We start from the raw sequence: 17146 nt of genomic DNA on the forward strand, positions 1-17146 counted from the left end.
CCAACACCATGTTTCAATGTAGGGATTGTATTGGGCAGGTGATGAGCAGTGCCTGGTTTTCTCCACACATACCGCTTAGAATTAACACCAAAAAGTTCAATCTTGATCTCATCAGACCAGAGAATCTTATTTCTCATAGTCTGGGAGTCCTTCATGTGTTTTTTTGGCAAACTCTATGCGGGCTTTTATGTGTCTTGCACTGAGGAGAGGCTTCCGTCGGGCCACTCTGCCATAAAGCCCTGACTGGTGGAGGGCTGCAGTGATAGTTGACTTTGTGGAACTTTCTCCAATCTCCCAACTGCATCTCTGGAGCTCAGCCACAGTGATCTTGGGTTCTTCTTTACCTCTCTCACCAAGGCTCTTCTCCCACGATTGCTCAGTTTGACTGGACGGCCAGGTCTAGGAAGAGCTGTGGTCGTCCCAAACTTCTTCCATTTGAGGATTATGGAGGCCACTGTGCTCTTAGGAACCTTGAGTGCTGCAGAAATTCTTTTGTAACCTTGGCCAGATCTGTGCCTTGCCACAATTTTGTCCCTGAGCTCCTTGGGCAGTTCCTTCGACCTCATGATTCTCATTGGTTCTGACATGCACTGTAAGCTGTAAGGTCTTATATAGACAGGTGTGTGCCTTTCCTAATCAAGTCCAATCATCCATCCATCAATCCATTCTCTTCCGCTTATCCGGGGCCGGGTCGCGGAGGCAGCAGGCGAAGCAGGTCGTTCCAGACGTCCCTCGCCCCCAGCAACGCTTTCCAGCTCTTCCGGGGGGACCCGAGGCGTTCCCAGGCCAGACGAGATATATAATCCCTCCAGCGAGTTTTGGGTCTACCCCGGGGTTTCCTCCCAGACGGACGTGCTCGGAAAACCTCCAAAGGAAGTCTTCCTGGAGGCATCCGAATCAGATGGCCAAACCACCTCAACTGGCTCCTTTCGATGTGAAGGAGCAGCGACTCTACTCCGAGCTCCCTCCGGATGTCTGAGCTCCTCACCCTATCTCTAAGGCTGAGTCCAGCCACCCTACGGAGGAAGCTCATTTCGGCCGCTTGTATCCGCGATCTTGTTCTTTCGGTCACTACCCAAAGCTCATGACCATAGGTGAGGGTTGGAACGTAGATGGACTGGTAAATCAAGAGCTTCGCTTTACGGCTCAGCTCCCTCTTCACCACGACGGTTCAGTACAATGCCCACATTACTGCTGACGCCGCACCAATCTGCCTGTCCATGTCTCGCTCCATTTTCCCATCACTCGTGAACAAGATACCGAGATACTTAAACTCCTTCGCTTGGGGAAGCAACTCCCCCCCAACCCGGAGGGAGCAATCCACCGGTTTCCGGCAGAGAACCATGGCCTCGGACTTGGAGGTGCTGATTCGCATCCCTGCCGCTTCACACTCGGCTGCAAACCGCTCCAGTGCATGCTGGAGGTCACGGTCTGAGGACGCCAACAAAACCACATCATCCGCAAAAAGCAGAGATGCGATCCTGAGGCTCCCAAACCGAAAACCCTCCCCACCATGACTGCGCCTTGAAATCCTGTCCATGAAAACCACAAACAGGATTGGAGACAAGGGGCAGCCCTGGTGGAGTCCAACACCCACCGGAAACGTGTCTGACTTAGTGCCAAGTATGCGGACACAGCTCTCACTTTGGTCGTACAGGGACCGAACGGCTCGTAGCAACGAGCCCGTGACCCCATACTCCCTCAGTGCCCCCCACAAAGCCCCTCGGGGGACACGGTCATAGGCCTTCTCCAGATCCACAAAACACATGTAGACTGGCAGGTCATACTCCCATGACCCCCTCAGCAGCTCTGCAACGGTAAAGAGCTGGTCCGCTGTTCCACGACCGGGACGGAATCCGCATTGCTCCTCCTGAATCCGAGGTTCGACTATTGGTCGGATCCTGAGAAGCGTGATACCGCGATAGTTATCACACACTCTCCGGTCCCCCTTTTTGAAAATAGGGACCACCACCCCGGTCTGCCACTCCACAGGTACTGTACCTGATGCCCACGCGACATTGTATAGACGTGTCAACCAAGACAGTCCAACAATGTCCAGAGCCTTCAGCATCTCAGGGCAAATCTCGTCCACACCTGGCGCCTTGCCACCGAGGAGTTTCTCAACTACCTCGGCGACCTCTGCCACGGATATGGACGAAGATCCCCCGGAGTCTTCAGGCTCTGCCTCCTCCATAGAGGACGTGTTTATCGGGTTCAGGAGTTCCTCGAAGTGCTCTTTCTACCGCTCGACGATATCCCCAGTACGGGTCAACAGTTCTCCACCCTGACCGTACACAGCCTGAGCGAAGCCCTGCCTCCCCTTCCTGAGGCGTCGAACGGTTTGCCAGAACTTCCCCGAGGCCAACCGAAAGTCCTTCTCCATAGCCTCCCCGAACTCCTCCAACACCCGAGTTTTAGCTTCCACAACCGCCACAGCTGTCGCCCTTTTGGCCAACCGGTACCTGTCAGCTGCTTCGGGAGACCCCCGAGCCAACCAGGCTCGAAAAGTCTCCTTTTTCAGCCTGACGGCCTCCCTCACTGCTGGTGTCCACCAGCGGGTCTTTGGATTGCCGCCGCGACAGGCACCAGTGACCTTCAGACCACAGCTCCTAGCAGCTGCTTCTGCAATGGAGGCTTTGAACATGGACCACTCAGAATCCATGTCCCCAACCTCCCCCGGGATGCAAGAGAAACTCTTCCGGAGGTGGGAGTTGAAAACCCTACGGACAGGGTCCTCCGCCAGACGTTCCCAGTTCACCCGCACTACACGTTTGGGTTTACCAGGTCTGTCCGGCAGTCTTCCCCGCCATCGGATCCAACTCACCACCAGGTGGTGATCAGTTGACAGCTCTGCACCTCTCTTCACCCGAGTGTCCAAGACATACGGCCGCAGGTCTGACGATACGACTATAAAGTCAATCATCAACCTTTGGCCTAAGATGCTCTGGTACCAAGTACACTTATGAGCAACCTTATGCTCGAACATGGTGTTTGCTATGGACAATCCATGACTAGCACAGAAGTCCAATAACAAAACACCACTCGGGTTCAGATCGGGCAGGCCGTTCCTCCCAATCACCCCCCTCCAGGTTTCTCCATCGTTGCCCACGTGAGCATTAAGTCTCCCAGGAGAACTATGGAATCCCCGGGCGGTACCCCTTCCAGGACACCACCCAGAGACTCTAAGAAGGCCGAATACTCTGAACTGCGGTTCGGCGCAAACGCACAGACAACAGTTAGAGTTTTCCCCTCTGCAACACGAAGTCGCAGAGAGGCGACCCTCTCGTTCTCCGGGGAGAACTGCAACAAAGTGGGGCTCAGCCGGGGGCTTGTGAGTATCCCCACACCCGCCCGGCGCCTCTCACTTTGGGCAACTCCGGAGTTGGAGAGAGTCCAACCCCTCTCCAGGATTCTGGTTCCAGAACCCTTGCTGTGCGTGGAGGTGAGCCCAACTATATCTAGTCGGTATCGCTCCACCTCCCGCACCAGCTCAGGTTCCTTCCCCGCCTGTGAGGTGACGTTCCACGTCCCCAGAGTTAGTCTACGCCACCAGGGGGCGGCACGCCCAGGCGCCCGCTCCTGCCTACTGCCCAGTGTACATAGCACCCGACCCCGACTTCCTGCCCTGCAGGTGGTGGGCCTACTGGGCGGTGGCCCCGTTTTACTTCTTCGGGCTGTGCCCAACCGAGCCCCACGGGACCCCAAGGCTCGGCCACCAGACGCTCCTGTACGAGCTCCCCCCCAGGCCTGGCTCCAGGGGAAGGCCCCGGTTTCCCTAACCCGGGCGAGGTAGCGGCTTTACCCTGTCTTGTTTTCATCGTGGTCTTCTGAATCGCTCTTAGTCTGGTCTCTCACCCAGGACCAGTTTGCCTTGGGAGACCCTACCAGGGGCTTATGTCCCGGACAACATAGCTCCCAGGATCACCGAGACACTCAAACCCCTCCACCGCGATAAGGTGGCGATTCGACGTCCAATCAGTTTAATTAAACACAGCTGGACTCCAAAAAAGAGGCCGAACCATCTCGAGGAGGATCAGAAGAAATGGACAGCATGTGAGTTAAATATGAATGTCGCTGCAAAGGGTCAGAATACTTATGACCATGTGATATTTCAGTTTTTCTTTTTTAATAAATTTGCAAAATTTTATACATTTGTTTTTTTTCTGTCAAGATGGGGTGCTAAGTGTACATTAATGAGAAATAAAATGAACTTTTTTGATTTTGGCAAATGGCTGCAATGAGACAGAGAGTGAAAAATTTAAAGGGGTCTGAATACTTTCCGTACACACTGCATTAACATGGAAAAGTAGTGGAAGAGAGAATTAATTCCATGTCTTATTCACAACAATGGGAGTGGGGCAGGATAGTGTTTGACCTACTGAGGCCCTTTTTCCATTTTAGGTCACGGAATCAAGTGTAAGGTCAATGTTTCATGTTCTGGCTCTGTGTGTTATCATGGGTGGGAAGTGACAGGGTTTACCTTTGGTTTTCTTGCAGTCACTGCATTCAGTGTTATTGCAACTCGCGTTCATGAAGGAATTTTCTTTCTGACAATTACGAGCATGTGGTATTTACAGTGGGTACAATAAGTATTTGAACACCCTGCGATTTTTCAAGTTCTCCCACTTAGAAATCATGGAGGGGTCTGAAATTTTCATTGTAGGTGCATGTCCACTGTGAGAAGCATAATCTAAAAAAAAATCCAGAAATCACAGTGTATGATTTTTTAACAATTTATTTGTATGATACTGCTGCAAATAAGTATTTGAACACCTGTCTATTAGCTAGAATTGTGAGCCATTTAAGATGTTGAGTTGGAACATAGATGGCTTAAACACCCTTCATGAAAGAATCAGCACATTAAGATTACTGCGCAGAAAATTTACTTACTACAGAAGATGCATCTAGTGGACAAGCTATATCATGAAGTAGCATCTTCTTCATCTTCTACAAAGACCAGGGGTGTAGCAGTGGTTGTCAGATGCAAACTTAAAGGCATTATGGAGGATGGTTTTTTTTGTTTAATTTGTCTGATTCACATAAAATGAATATACTGACCTTTAGTGGACTTGTATGTATGGTTTCTAAAAAAATAAAAAAATTTAAAAAATAACTGTGGACATGGCAGGATCTGAAAAACATCAGCCAATCAACACGCTCGGACCGAGGCGTTTGGTTTGCTCCCTTTCCTGTCAATCAAAAATCTTCCGGCTCAGGCCTAGTTACGTAGATTACGTACGCCTTGGACTTACGTGTTTTCTTTATGTGTTGCTTTGGTATAGCTTCGTAGTTAGCTGGCGACTTGTTTTGGTCATCTTTTTTTACATAATGGCAGATAAAGATCCAGGGGGATCCAGCCGTAAAAGACAACTTCACGAGTCCTACGCAAGTTTCTGGAGGGGGGCGTTTCTTCGTAAATGTTAAGAGGGGGGAGGTTAGAGGGGGGTGAGGGAGAGGTTGCATGTGTGCATGCGCATGCTACGTTCAAAGTCGTAGGAAATTAAATCTCCTCTAATGCCTTTAATATTAGAATTCATGACACATAAAGAGGTGAAGGCTGACCATAACGAAGGCTGAAATTGGAAGCTAGAAAATGGCCTTTTTGCCTGCATATGCACCAAATTGTTTTGACAAGAATTTTTGCAGTCACCTAACAGTTATTATGCTGGACCTAACTGGTTATGCATTTATAGTGGGGGGAGACTTTAATGCTGTTTGGGATTCAATAGACGACAGAACAAGTAGATTCGAAACTAGGGAACAAGGATTGGAGGCCTGGGCTAATAGTACAGGGCTCACAGACTTATGGCAGTTAACTAACCTGTATGTGGAAGATTACTCCTTTTTCTCTGGGCAACATAGATCGTATTTGCATCCCCCCAAATTTTTCAAGAAGTATACAATGTGACAATACTTCCTATAGCCCTCTTGGATCATAAAGGGGTTCTATCCATTGTGATGCTGACTAGTCTTTCTTCACGAGTACAAGGTGGCGCTTTACTCTTAGACTACTGAAACAGAAGGAATTTAAGACTCAAGCTCAAAGAATTTTTGGACTTTAATGTCTGGTCTGTTGCTGATCCTAGGATATTACAGGATCATTTCGACTAGGCTGTTCCCTGAGTCAGATTTTTTTTTTGCACGTGAAACTCTGACGCAGATGATTCGGCACTCAACTGTTATCAAACCCATCACAGCTCACGAAACCCAACATCATATGGCTTTATACACTGATGACATGTTAGCATTTCTTGAAAACCCAATACAGGCTGCTCCCCCTTTTGCCATTTTATGCAGCAGCCAGGTCAGCTGTTTTACTGACCAATTTTCCTGTTGTTACACATTTTAGGTACTTAGGTATTGAAATATATCCCTCTTTGAACCACAGTGTGAAAATTCAGTGATAGTGCTTGTAAGTGGCACCTTCATGCCCTTCTTCTTAATAACAAAGACTTGCTGATCGGGGGTAGACCAATAACATTTTTGCAGTGGGAGAAGAAGGTTACTTATTTTTTAGTCCATATTTTTTCGATTGGTCTGTTACTCTGTGCCCAACATTACTCAAAAATGGACAAATGGATTTGGATGAAATTTTCAGGGAAGGTCAGAAATGACAGAATGACCACCTGATTAGATTATGGCAGTGATGCGGCTTATAGTCTGAATCCACAGATTTGTTAAAGATTTCTGTATCATTGAGCGATAGCGGCACAGCGTCACTGTAACTATGACAACCAGTGAACGCTCTGTCAGCTGCCTGCTGACAATCACACGATTGTGATCCCACTACAAATTGACTGCTGCTGACTTATTGGGACTTATCTGCTGGAAATCATACAATGACTGAGCCTGAGGCCTTGGCAGAGTACTGCACTCTCTGAGTGCTTTTCTTGTTTATTGATGTGATCTCTAGGATTCTTCCATGGTAGGAAGGCCATCAGACTGCCTACCTCAGACATGTGTACAGATACTTTTCAGCAAGATTAGTCTCCATCTGTTAGCATTTTAACATGACGATAATTACAAAACTGTACTTCATGAAAGTTTTAGGTGTTCAGGGGGTCCAATCTGTTTATTTCCACTCTAGCTAAATGCTTTTTTTTGCTAGCTTTAAGTATAGCCACATACTGTTTGGATTAATGAATGTAGAAGTGGGTATTCAATATTCATTTCTTTTAACCAACTTTATCCTCTCTTTTGCTATCTATGTGTACCATTTTCAAAATCCACTTTGCTACAGGAAACAACAACAGCAACAACTCCTGGTTAGCAAACAATCAGTATGAAAATTTCAGGTTTTACCAAGGATTTCGATCATGCAGCAACGCAACCATGCTCATTTGTTGCCCTGAATTTTAAAAACATCTCTCTCATGCACGCAAATGTTCCACCAAAACAATTTCACTTGTCAAAGATTTGAGGGAACACTGACGTCGCATTCTACATTTAGGTCCAGTCAAGACGACTGTAATTGGTTCAAAGAAATACAAACAAGTGCTTTTTCCCCCATAGCAGAATAACAGTGAGGTGCAGTCAGACCACTATGTTACAGAGACTAGGCTGACTAAGTGAGACTAAGCCAGATACAAAAATGTGTCTATGTTGTACCATGAGCTAGTCCATGGATCCCTGCTACCAGATGCTCTCCACTGGTGGCTCCGTGGTATCTAATGTACTCCCGCTCACTCTGGTGTCGGTTGTCCATGGTTTTTCCCAGTCCGTCTGATAAAGTCCCTGCAAACTGACAAAGAGACAGAGTACGTTCACACTACATGGTCTATTCCAGTATTCTTCACAGGCATTTGTTGAATATAATACAACAATGCAGCACAGGATTAAATTTATTCATTTAAACCAGTGAACAGAAAATTATGTAAAAACTACAAAATACATGGTTAAGCAAGCAATCACACACAAACACAGTGTCAGGTATACATAGGGGCATACCTTGGCAGCAGAATTGGACACACCGTGTGTCACATTGCGTATGAGACCACCCACATTGCCATATTTGATGAGTTCAGACACACCCTCAGTGACATCATTGAGGAGGCCCATGGGGTTCCCCAGGAAGTCCACAGAGCCGAGGATTTGAGCAGCCTGGCTAATGAGCTCCTGTAGTGAGAAAATGCTGCAGCATGAAGTTGTAATATATACCAGACACTCTACTATATCACAACACGCCTGTGTATCTTTATGAAAATATGTGTAGCAGAAACTATTGGGACATGAATAGAACCGTACAGATGTCTGCTATCAGCTTTCAAAGTCCACATAGGTTAATGTGGAAACCATGAATTGGCCTTTCGCTAAACTAATGTGACCACTTGATGATAGCTGGAGAGGCGACAGAAATCAGTGGCATTTAGCACAGCTGTCCACTGTCTTTACATTGATAACATCACAGGGTATTACAGAATAGCTTCATGCACCTCTACACACATTTGCTGTTCATGCATGAGATATTGGATTGCCAGAGGTCTTTATTCCTGTTTAGTGCTCAATTGATGCCTCATTTCTGATCTAATTTTTATTCTTCACATGCATTATGAAGCAAATGCTGTTGTATCACATTTCAAGATGAAATACACTCATTTACAAGGTAAATAGCCTTATATCCAACCTTTCTTTTTTTTATACACAGAAAACTGGATAGAATTGAAAAATGGTGGGACAATACAGGCCAGTTAGTAGGTTCAAGGTATGTATGTATGTATGTGTGTGTGTGTGTGTGTGTGTGTGTGTGTGTGTGTGTGTGTGTGTGTGTGTGTGTGTGTGCGCTTTGTGTTTTGCTCTTTGGACTACTGACTTGCCTTAACCTAATACTGCAAATAAAACAAGATAATTAATGAGTTGTTGTAAATTGTGCTATAATACATACTCATACTATACTATCTTTCTCATTTCATCAACAGCAAACAATGACAGACTTCATGACGAGAAAGACATCATATACACCATAGCAAGCAGCTGTCTTGACTGAGCGCATCCTCAAAATTATCGTCACTGACGAGGCCTCTGTCGATGGCTGAAGAGGAAGGCTTCACTACAATGATCTTATTTGCTCTGTCAGTTCAAATCTTCTATTTCTGAATAAAGAGGCGGAAATTAAAAATGTGTTGATAATTTGTTTATTCGATTAATCGAGAGAAAAAAATCGACAGACTGATCGATTATTAAAATAATTTTTAGTTGCAGCCCTAGTTCAAGGCAGTACTTCCAAGCAAGCTTAATCCAACTGTGTGCCCCTCTTACCTCTCTGAAATGCTTGAGGATGTCATTGATGATGATTTCCTGGGTCTCGTAGGGATGAACTCTGGTGAATGGGTACATGTTGATGACAGCATCTTCGAAGCGAACCAGAGGAAAGCCCAGGGTGCCTTTCAGAGCCTACAGTGAAGAAAAAATCCATCCATATAAAAAACATAAAAACAACACTTGTCATGACAGAGCAGCTGGAATTGAAAGAACCACACAGTAACATGACATTTCCATGATCATATATGGACAAAACTTGTGTGAAAACTTTCAGGTGCCAGAACTAAAATCGATTTAACAAACAACCTTTAATTAGTCCCGTTTCAAAATCATTGGTCCATTGCTCTTTTAATTACTTGATCCTCATCAGAATTCCAAAAAATGTGCAATGCTGTTGACTGTTATGGCTTTGCTAGCTGGGCAGTTATGTTATCTTTACATTCTTTACGTTCTCTTTATTAAGTGTCAGATCCAAGCTCGCTGTTTAGCCCTGCTTTCAGTTCTAATGCCATGCTAGCAGAATCATATCCTGACTCCAGTGCTGTACAAAAGAAACAGGTATGAGACCCATCTGAACACCTTATTCCCACAAATTTTCCCCAAAATGCTGAATTATTACTATGTAATGAAAACAACCCCACTCCACTGTTTTTCACCGCATTACTTTTTCTGTCTACCAGCATGTTGTTGCAACTGCAGATGTTCATCGTTGGTTATTGGAGTCAGGTGACATGCTGCTCTCTATCAAAACACGTATGTTGTAATGCTATTAATCAGCATTGTGTGGATATATTTAGCAAGGGCTTGGAAGTAACGGATGTTCATTTATATATAGAAGTTCTGCATTCTAGCTTTAAAAAGAGAGGTAAATTAAAGACCATACTAGGCTACCTTGAGGTCAGGAGGCAGCTTGTGAGAGGTGAAGACACTCAGTTTGACCTGAGGGAGGCTGATCTTCAAGTTCTCGAAGTAGTAACGTTTGGGAGGTGTTGCATCTTCGGTGGGCTTCTCATGGAGATTTTCATCTAACTTCTCCAGCTCTGTATTCATTACAAATATAACTTTTTATTTTTTTTATTTTTTTTACATTTAAAGCTCGTGTCCGGAGTTTCCGTTTGTTTTCAATTTATGTATCATTGTTTAACAAAGCTTAAATGTGTTAGTCTAGTTCGATACTATAATATAATGTTAGTATGACGCGATATGAAAATTTATTCATGAGGTCCGCCTTCCTCTCATAGACCCCCATGTTATTCCAAAAAGCGCCGGTCGCTGCCACCAATCAAGTTCGAGCTTCAGCTTTGTCATGCTGTCAATCAACGGTTACGCGCACAGCAAGCAAGCCCATGCAGAGTTGGGCGAGCTACGCACTACGTAACCGCGCGCACATTTGTCTTGCTTGTGGAGGAGAGAGCATCAGGGATCAGCAACTTCCAGAAAAGTTACCAATCCCACGGCTTGTCAGGCCAAGAGACTGCAGGACGTTTTTTGGCTCGGGGTGCTCGCGTCGCTCGACGACCACGGCCTCCATAGCCCGCCTGACGGCTTCGTTTAGATGCCCGACCTCTGGAGGAAGATGTTGGGGCGTCTGGGACATACTGTTCGTCAGAGGAGTCATGCAATTCTGAACTCTAGATAGAAATAAATAAACAATGTAACACATATACACGCGTAAATGCACTAAGTTTGATAAACAACGTCATCGAGAGGGATACACGAGTGTAATCACATATTGAAACTTTACTCGTTCGTCCTAGCAGATTCATGTTATTTTGGTATTAGAACAAGTTAGACTCAATACAGAATTCTAACATAATTCCTTTATTATTTACTAAATGTAGAAGAGTGGAAAATAGCAAAACAGGCAAGATGCTGCAGCACTTCGGGCACTCCTCTCAGGTACTGCGCGTGCACAAATAAAGGGGCGAAATCAGAGGGAGGGTGGGACCAACAGTGTTTTGGGAGACGCTGCGATTCAAACTCCGGACACAAGCTTTAAGCAAACATTACCTGCTTTCTCTGGGCATCACACAAATAATAATGATGTTCAATTCACCACCCACCAGCATCTATCTGTCCATATCCAAAGAAGCTGAGCAGCTTCAGCAGCAACTTCTCCTCAATGATGACAGTGAAGTGTCGGGCTGTCACCATGAGGTGCTGTGGAAACATCATGGTCACCTTCATTGGTCACATGTTTTGTGGTATCACATAGATGCAACAGAAATATCTATTTTCTGATGAAAATATAATATGATGAATTATCTGGTTCTCAGCATAAATCATCTGCATAGAAGTAATGTGTGACTTATTTACTTAAGTCTAATTTTCTACAGCATCAAGTGATTTAGTGTGACAGAGCAGCATGCAACACTCACTTTAAAGAGATCAGTGAGCATTAGGCTGCTAGGAACCTTGACTGAATTGATCTGCAGGGCTGGACCACTGTCGTTGACACTGCTGTCACTGGAAGCTGGAGTCACACACAGCATCACAGGCTGGGTGGTACCCAGCAGCTGGTTGTCCACCTGACAAACAACATGACAGATAAGCGTTAATACAGCACTGTCCACTTAATACTCCAGGACTTACAGCACAGTACTGACTGGATATAATAGTTAATTTGCATTATTAACCAAAAATAAATAACAGAAAAAACAGGTCTAATTGAGCCCTGATCATATTGTATTTCCACAGGTGTACATATGGAATGCAACTATGTAGTACTATTACAAGTAGCACTAGCATAAATCTATTATTAAGTCATTTCCTAATTGCTGTATTTTGTAAATAGTTGTGAATGTGACTGTGGCGAATATATTTATGAACTAAAAGGATGTTTCTAATACTATTCTTCATTGGTTGGAATCCTTGCTGCATAACCAGAACACAGTGATTTTCATTCCAAAAAACATCAAATATAGCATGCTCTTGGTATTAATCATTTCTTCTTGGTCATATTCAACAAACACTGTACATAGGCACATATACATTTTTCTCTGCTTCTTGCTTGCATTGCTGTATTATCATATGGAGCTCCTTGGGCTGCTTTTGGATGAAAGGGTGTGACACAAATACAGTTTGAATACAGTCTTGAATACTTGAATGTTGTCACAGCTGTGGTGAGCTTACCTGGACATTCTGAACGCTGAGCTCCAACACCTCGTTGGCAGCAGTACGGGTAAAGTGGACATCTATACCAGACAACGTAGTGAAAACAAGCTCCTCAGGAACCTTGTTGACCAGAGACACACCCAGACCCTCCTCCAAGCTCACCAACACCTGGACATGAATACAAAGTGTAGTGATAGGTGAAATTGCGTATTCTGACCAGCAGAGAGCAACAACATATGTTAAGTTACGTCCATGTAGTGTGAGGAAGAAGATGACCAACCGCGAATGCATGTATGTTTTTACTGAAAGCTGCTGAATAAAAGTTAAACTACTCAAACCCAGTTTCTTCATTACATTAGAAACAACACATGGTACCAGGAGTGGTCCGAAGTCCGCAGTGGTGAAAGTCATGGAAAGTGTGAAGCTGCCTCTCAGCGTAAGTTGGACTGGAAATGTGGACTGTGAGATTAAGACTTTAAGTGGCGGATCCATCCAACTATGTTGCTATAACCGGAGATCACTGGACTTCAGCTGGCAACCACAGCTATTTGGGGGTGACCAGACATTTTATTGATGGTGAGTGGAACCTCAACTCATTTGCACTGACCGTCATGAAAACAAAAACCAGGCACTTTGCTGCTAAATCCACCAAACAGTTCCTCAAGGTGGCAAATGACTGGGGAATTGAAAACAAGATATCCACCATTGATACAGACAGAGCAGCAAACATGCTGGCTGCTATCAGAGACCTTCCATACGAGCACATCGCCTGCAATGCTCACTTTCTCCAGAGGACCATCACGGTCTGTTTCAATAGCAGCGAATTTTCGGTGTATTAGCAAAGTACTTCAAGATTGTTGGCCATTTTAAACAAAGCCCTGCAAGTACCTCAGAACTTAATCAGCAACAAACAGCACTTGGAAAAAAGATCGATCAACTTATACAAGTTGACCGAAATGGAATTCAACATTCGCAATGATCTCACACCTCCTATGCAACTGAGAGGCTGTCCAGGCTATGCTGGACCAACAGAAGGTCATGCCAACAGAAGCTGAGTGGGGGAAACTGCAGAGGCTGGAGGTTCTGCTTGAACCATGCAGGTAAGGCCAAATAAACACCTGTCCATTTTATTGAAATAAACTACCGTCACATCTCCAACATCATAGTCCAAACTCACCAACTGCCTGGGGGAAACGAAGGCGTGGATGAATGACAACTTTCTCCAGCTGAACAGCTCAAAAACAGAAGGTGTCCTCATTGGAACCCCACATCAACTCAAATCCTCTCCCCTCACTGTTTTCTCTTTTGCCGGCCATGACATTCCCCTTACATCCTCTGTAACAAACTTAAGGGTATGTTTCCACCCCCACCTGTCATTTGACACCCATGTTCAACACATCTGTAAAACCGCATTTTTTCATTTCAGAAATATTTCCAAACTCCGCCCCTTCCTCTCCCTCCCCGATGCTGAGAGGCTTGTCCACGCCTTCGTTTCCTCCAGGCTGGACTACTGTAATGCACTCCTCATCGGGATTCCTGGCAGGAGCCTCCAGAGACTGCAGTACATCCAGAACTGTGCTGCCAGGATCCTGATGAGGGTGCGCAAATCCCGTCACATCACAGCGATCCTCCATAACCTCCACTGGCTTCCAGTTAGGTTCAGGATCGAATTTAAGATTTGTCCCCTGACCTATCACTGTGTCCATGGCAGCGTGCCAGTGTACCTTAAAGATCTGATCAGTCAACACAACCTGACCAGGCACCACCGCTCTTCCGACAGCCACCAACTCCAGGTTCCAAGGTCCAAACTCCACTCCATGGGAGATAGGACCTTTCAGGCGGCTGCACCGCGACTGTGGAATGCCCTCCCCAACCACCTGAGGGCGCCAAAGTCGCTTGAAGTTTTTAAAAAACAGTTGAAGACTTTTATGTTTTTAAAAGCATTTTCTTAATGTGCTGTATTTTTATTGTTGATGTTTTTATCTGTAGCACTTTGAGATTTGGTTTTCAAATGTAAAGTGCATTATAAATTAAACTTATTATTATTATTACCCTAAATATTCCACAGTTAACTGTCAGCTGTATTATAAGAAAGTGGAAGTGTGTGGAAACAACAACAACTCAGCCATCAACTGGAAGGCCATGTAAACTGACGGAGCGGGGTCAGCGGATGCTGAGGCGCATAGTGTCAAGAGGTGGCCAAGTATTTTTGTCAAAACAGCCCAATTAAGAGCTAACTTTAGCAATTTGTTATTTCTAATTATTGCAAGAACATTCATGAGTATGCCATGAACAAAATTGAATCAAATATAGCACTCAAGTAGGGATATTTCTAAGCATTTATTAATGAAAGCATTACTAGAAGGTTTAGGTAGCAAAATTACCAACAAGCCCTTAAACTCATACAACCACACAGGTCGTATGTAACGTGCCCCTGAATACGACCCATGAGAGCATATTTAGGTTAGCGCCCCTACGGGGGACAGGAAGGCATTACGGGATTTAATTCACGAAACGGCTTTTCCCTCACTTTCGCAAGACGGGTTTAGGGTTATGGTTATGGTTAGGTCAAAGTTTGTTCATGGTGACGTTTCAGCTGAGACACCGGAGTGTCGATATTTACTCAACCGCTAGAGGTCGCTTAACTTCAAAACGTAACACTCGGTCGTAATACGGGCATGTACAGATGACCTATGTGGTCGTTTTTTCAAGGAGGACAGTCTCCAACATTACCCTATCTTTTGTTCGGTTAAAACACTTAAAATATCTTTACAAAGGGTTGCCGTCCCAATAGAATGTTTTTCACACCTTGATTCACAGTACTTTACTCTGTTCACAAATATTTTGTGTTACCTTTTTGAGTTGATATTAAAGACTGATAATTTCTGGAAAGAAGAATGTCTTTAGCTATTTGGAAGATTTGGAAATCTGAAGTAGCACAAAAATAGCCAGGAAACCTCAGTTAGCAAAGAAAAAGTATTGAAATTCAGGTTTTGAAAAAAGAAGGCTATTCTACAAGACAAATTGCTCAGAAAGTTAAAGTCTCACAAAGTGGAGTTGCAAAAACATTAAAGAGATATGAAGAAGCAGGTTCACATGAAGACAGATTTCGTTCTGGTAGAAGCAGAGTCACGTCTAAAGCTGAAGATAAGTTCATCAGTGTCACCAGTCTTAAATCTACAATAGAGGTTAAGCCCCTCTCCCTCCTGGAGTGAAAACTCTTCTCTGACCACGGTGACAAAAAGGAGTGATTCAAACAGATTGGTGTTTCTGCAGAGGTCTGAGGCAGGTGCAGGACCGCAATCAACACTTTGACAGAGTTTTTTAAGGTACAGCTTCGGCTTCTTAGGATCTTGGTATTGTCCAGTTTGGTTAAACAGCAGGGCCGGTAAGCAAGAGTTGGTTACTGAGCCACACTCCATGCACAACCACAAAGGGGTCTCATGGGCTGGGTTGCCTGGTGAGCCCTGCCGCCAAAACATCAGGACCCTGGCATTGGCAGCTCAATAATAGTGCCTGAAGGATGGCAGATCTAGTCTTCCCTCTGATTTGGACTTGCGTAGGTGAATTTTGGAAATTTTATGATTTTTATAATTCCAAACATGAGATAAAATTGTTAAGTCTAATTCCTTAAAGAATGCTGATGCAAGAAATAAAGGAAGATTTTGACAAAGGTAGAGGAATCTGGGGAGAGAGACCATCTTTGATTGAATTTATACGGACAATCACACACAGCAGTAAGGTTTTCCATTTTCTCTATGCACTGTTTTAAATTTGACATAAATTCACTAAAATTCAGTTTAAGACAGATTTAGGGGTTTTAGGTATGGTCAGGCCGAGGTAACTAAGGTGATCCTGAACTATTTTGAATGGGGCGCTTTCTAGAAAGCCTTGTGTAGTTATCGGAAAGAGGCATGAATTCACTTTTTGTCCAGTTAATGGCGTAACCCGATAGTCTGCCAAAAAGGGTGATTGTGTCCAGGAGGCTGGGAACTGATTGCTCAGAGTTTTGCAAGTATAGTATGACATCATCTGCATACAAGCTAATAAGAGTATCCACTCCACCTGTTTTTAAGCCAGCAATGTTTGGGTGACTTCTTATGCTATGAGCGAGAGGCTCGAGCGCAATTGCAAAGAGGGCCGGTGACAGGGGGCAGGCTTGCTGGACGGAGTGGTGAAGGGGGAATGGAGCTGATTTGTCGCCATTTATCAAAATAGAGCACACTGGGCTTGTATATATGAGTTTTACTCAGAATATGAATGAGTCACCAACTCCAAACCTACGTAGTGTCTCAAACATATAGGGCCACTTACCTTTAGGAGGAGCCTTATACTGGAAAAGGAGAACCTGCTGGAATGAACCCTGTTTGATTGGGGTCAATGACAGATGACAAATGTTTGTTTAGCTGGTTAGCCAGCAAGTTAGTAATGATTTTTCTGTAAACATTCTGGAGTGTGATAGGCCTGTCGTAGGGCTGGGGGATAAATCGAACTAATTCGATTAATTCGCATTTTTAAAACCTGACGATTTGAAAATTTGCGAAATCGTAAAATTGAGGCGAGCTTAAATATATAACAATAAAGATTCTTCTTCTGCCTTTCACGACTTGTGCACTGGCGTTTGCTTCCGCCTCTCATCTCCTTCCACCAAAACACTCACACCCCTGTCATGGCGGACAGAACAGCAAACGAAGAGTTGGTCGCGAGAAAAGGGCCTCATGTTACATCGATTATATGGAAGTGGTTTGGCTTTGACAAGACTGACACAGAGCAA

The 17146-nt window shown here is 44.7% G+C and overlaps 2 protein-coding genes and 1 long non-coding RNA gene across 4 annotated transcripts in view; 2 read left to right on the top strand and 1 right to left on the bottom strand.

Annotated features, from left to right (window-relative positions):
* LOC110966928 (immunoglobulin superfamily member 21-like) overlaps nt 1–9238 on the top strand; it is a 119651-nt gene extending 110413 nt beyond the window's left edge. Inside the window, exons 11-12 of one of the 2 annotated variants that reach the window (XR_007942471.1) lie at nt 8645–8701; nt 8916–9238. Coding sequence is in view for 1 of the 2 variants with exons in the window: in XM_051949383.1 (XP_051805343.1) it covers nt 8645–8691 (47 nt within the window). In the remaining variant the exon portion in view is untranslated. The remainder of the gene's footprint in view (nt 1–8644; nt 8702–8915) is intronic. The other variant, XM_051949383.1, reaches the window with a different exon arrangement.
* Nucleotides 1–17146, top strand: part of LOC127534393 (uncharacterized) — a 238381-nt gene that overhangs the window by 129872 nt on the left and 91363 nt on the right. The window lies entirely within an intron of this gene.
* vps13d (vacuolar protein sorting 13 homolog D) overlaps nt 1–17146 on the bottom strand; it is a 167526-nt gene that overhangs the window by 9076 nt on the left and 141304 nt on the right. The window contains 7 exon segments of the mRNA XM_051949338.1: nt 7609–7741; nt 7948–8115; nt 9256–9390; nt 10150–10298; nt 11322–11418; nt 11637–11786; nt 12391–12540. Of these exon segments, the coding sequence (XP_051805298.1) occupies nt 7609–7741; nt 7948–8115; nt 9256–9390; nt 10150–10298; nt 11322–11418; nt 11637–11786; nt 12391–12540 (982 nt within the window).

The sequence above is a fragment of the Acanthochromis polyacanthus genome, chromosome 6 (assembly GCF_021347895.1).
Source record: "Acanthochromis polyacanthus isolate Apoly-LR-REF ecotype Palm Island chromosome 6, KAUST_Apoly_ChrSc, whole genome shotgun sequence".
In the NCBI taxonomy this organism is placed as follows: Eukaryota; Metazoa; Chordata; class Actinopteri; family Pomacentridae; genus Acanthochromis; species Acanthochromis polyacanthus.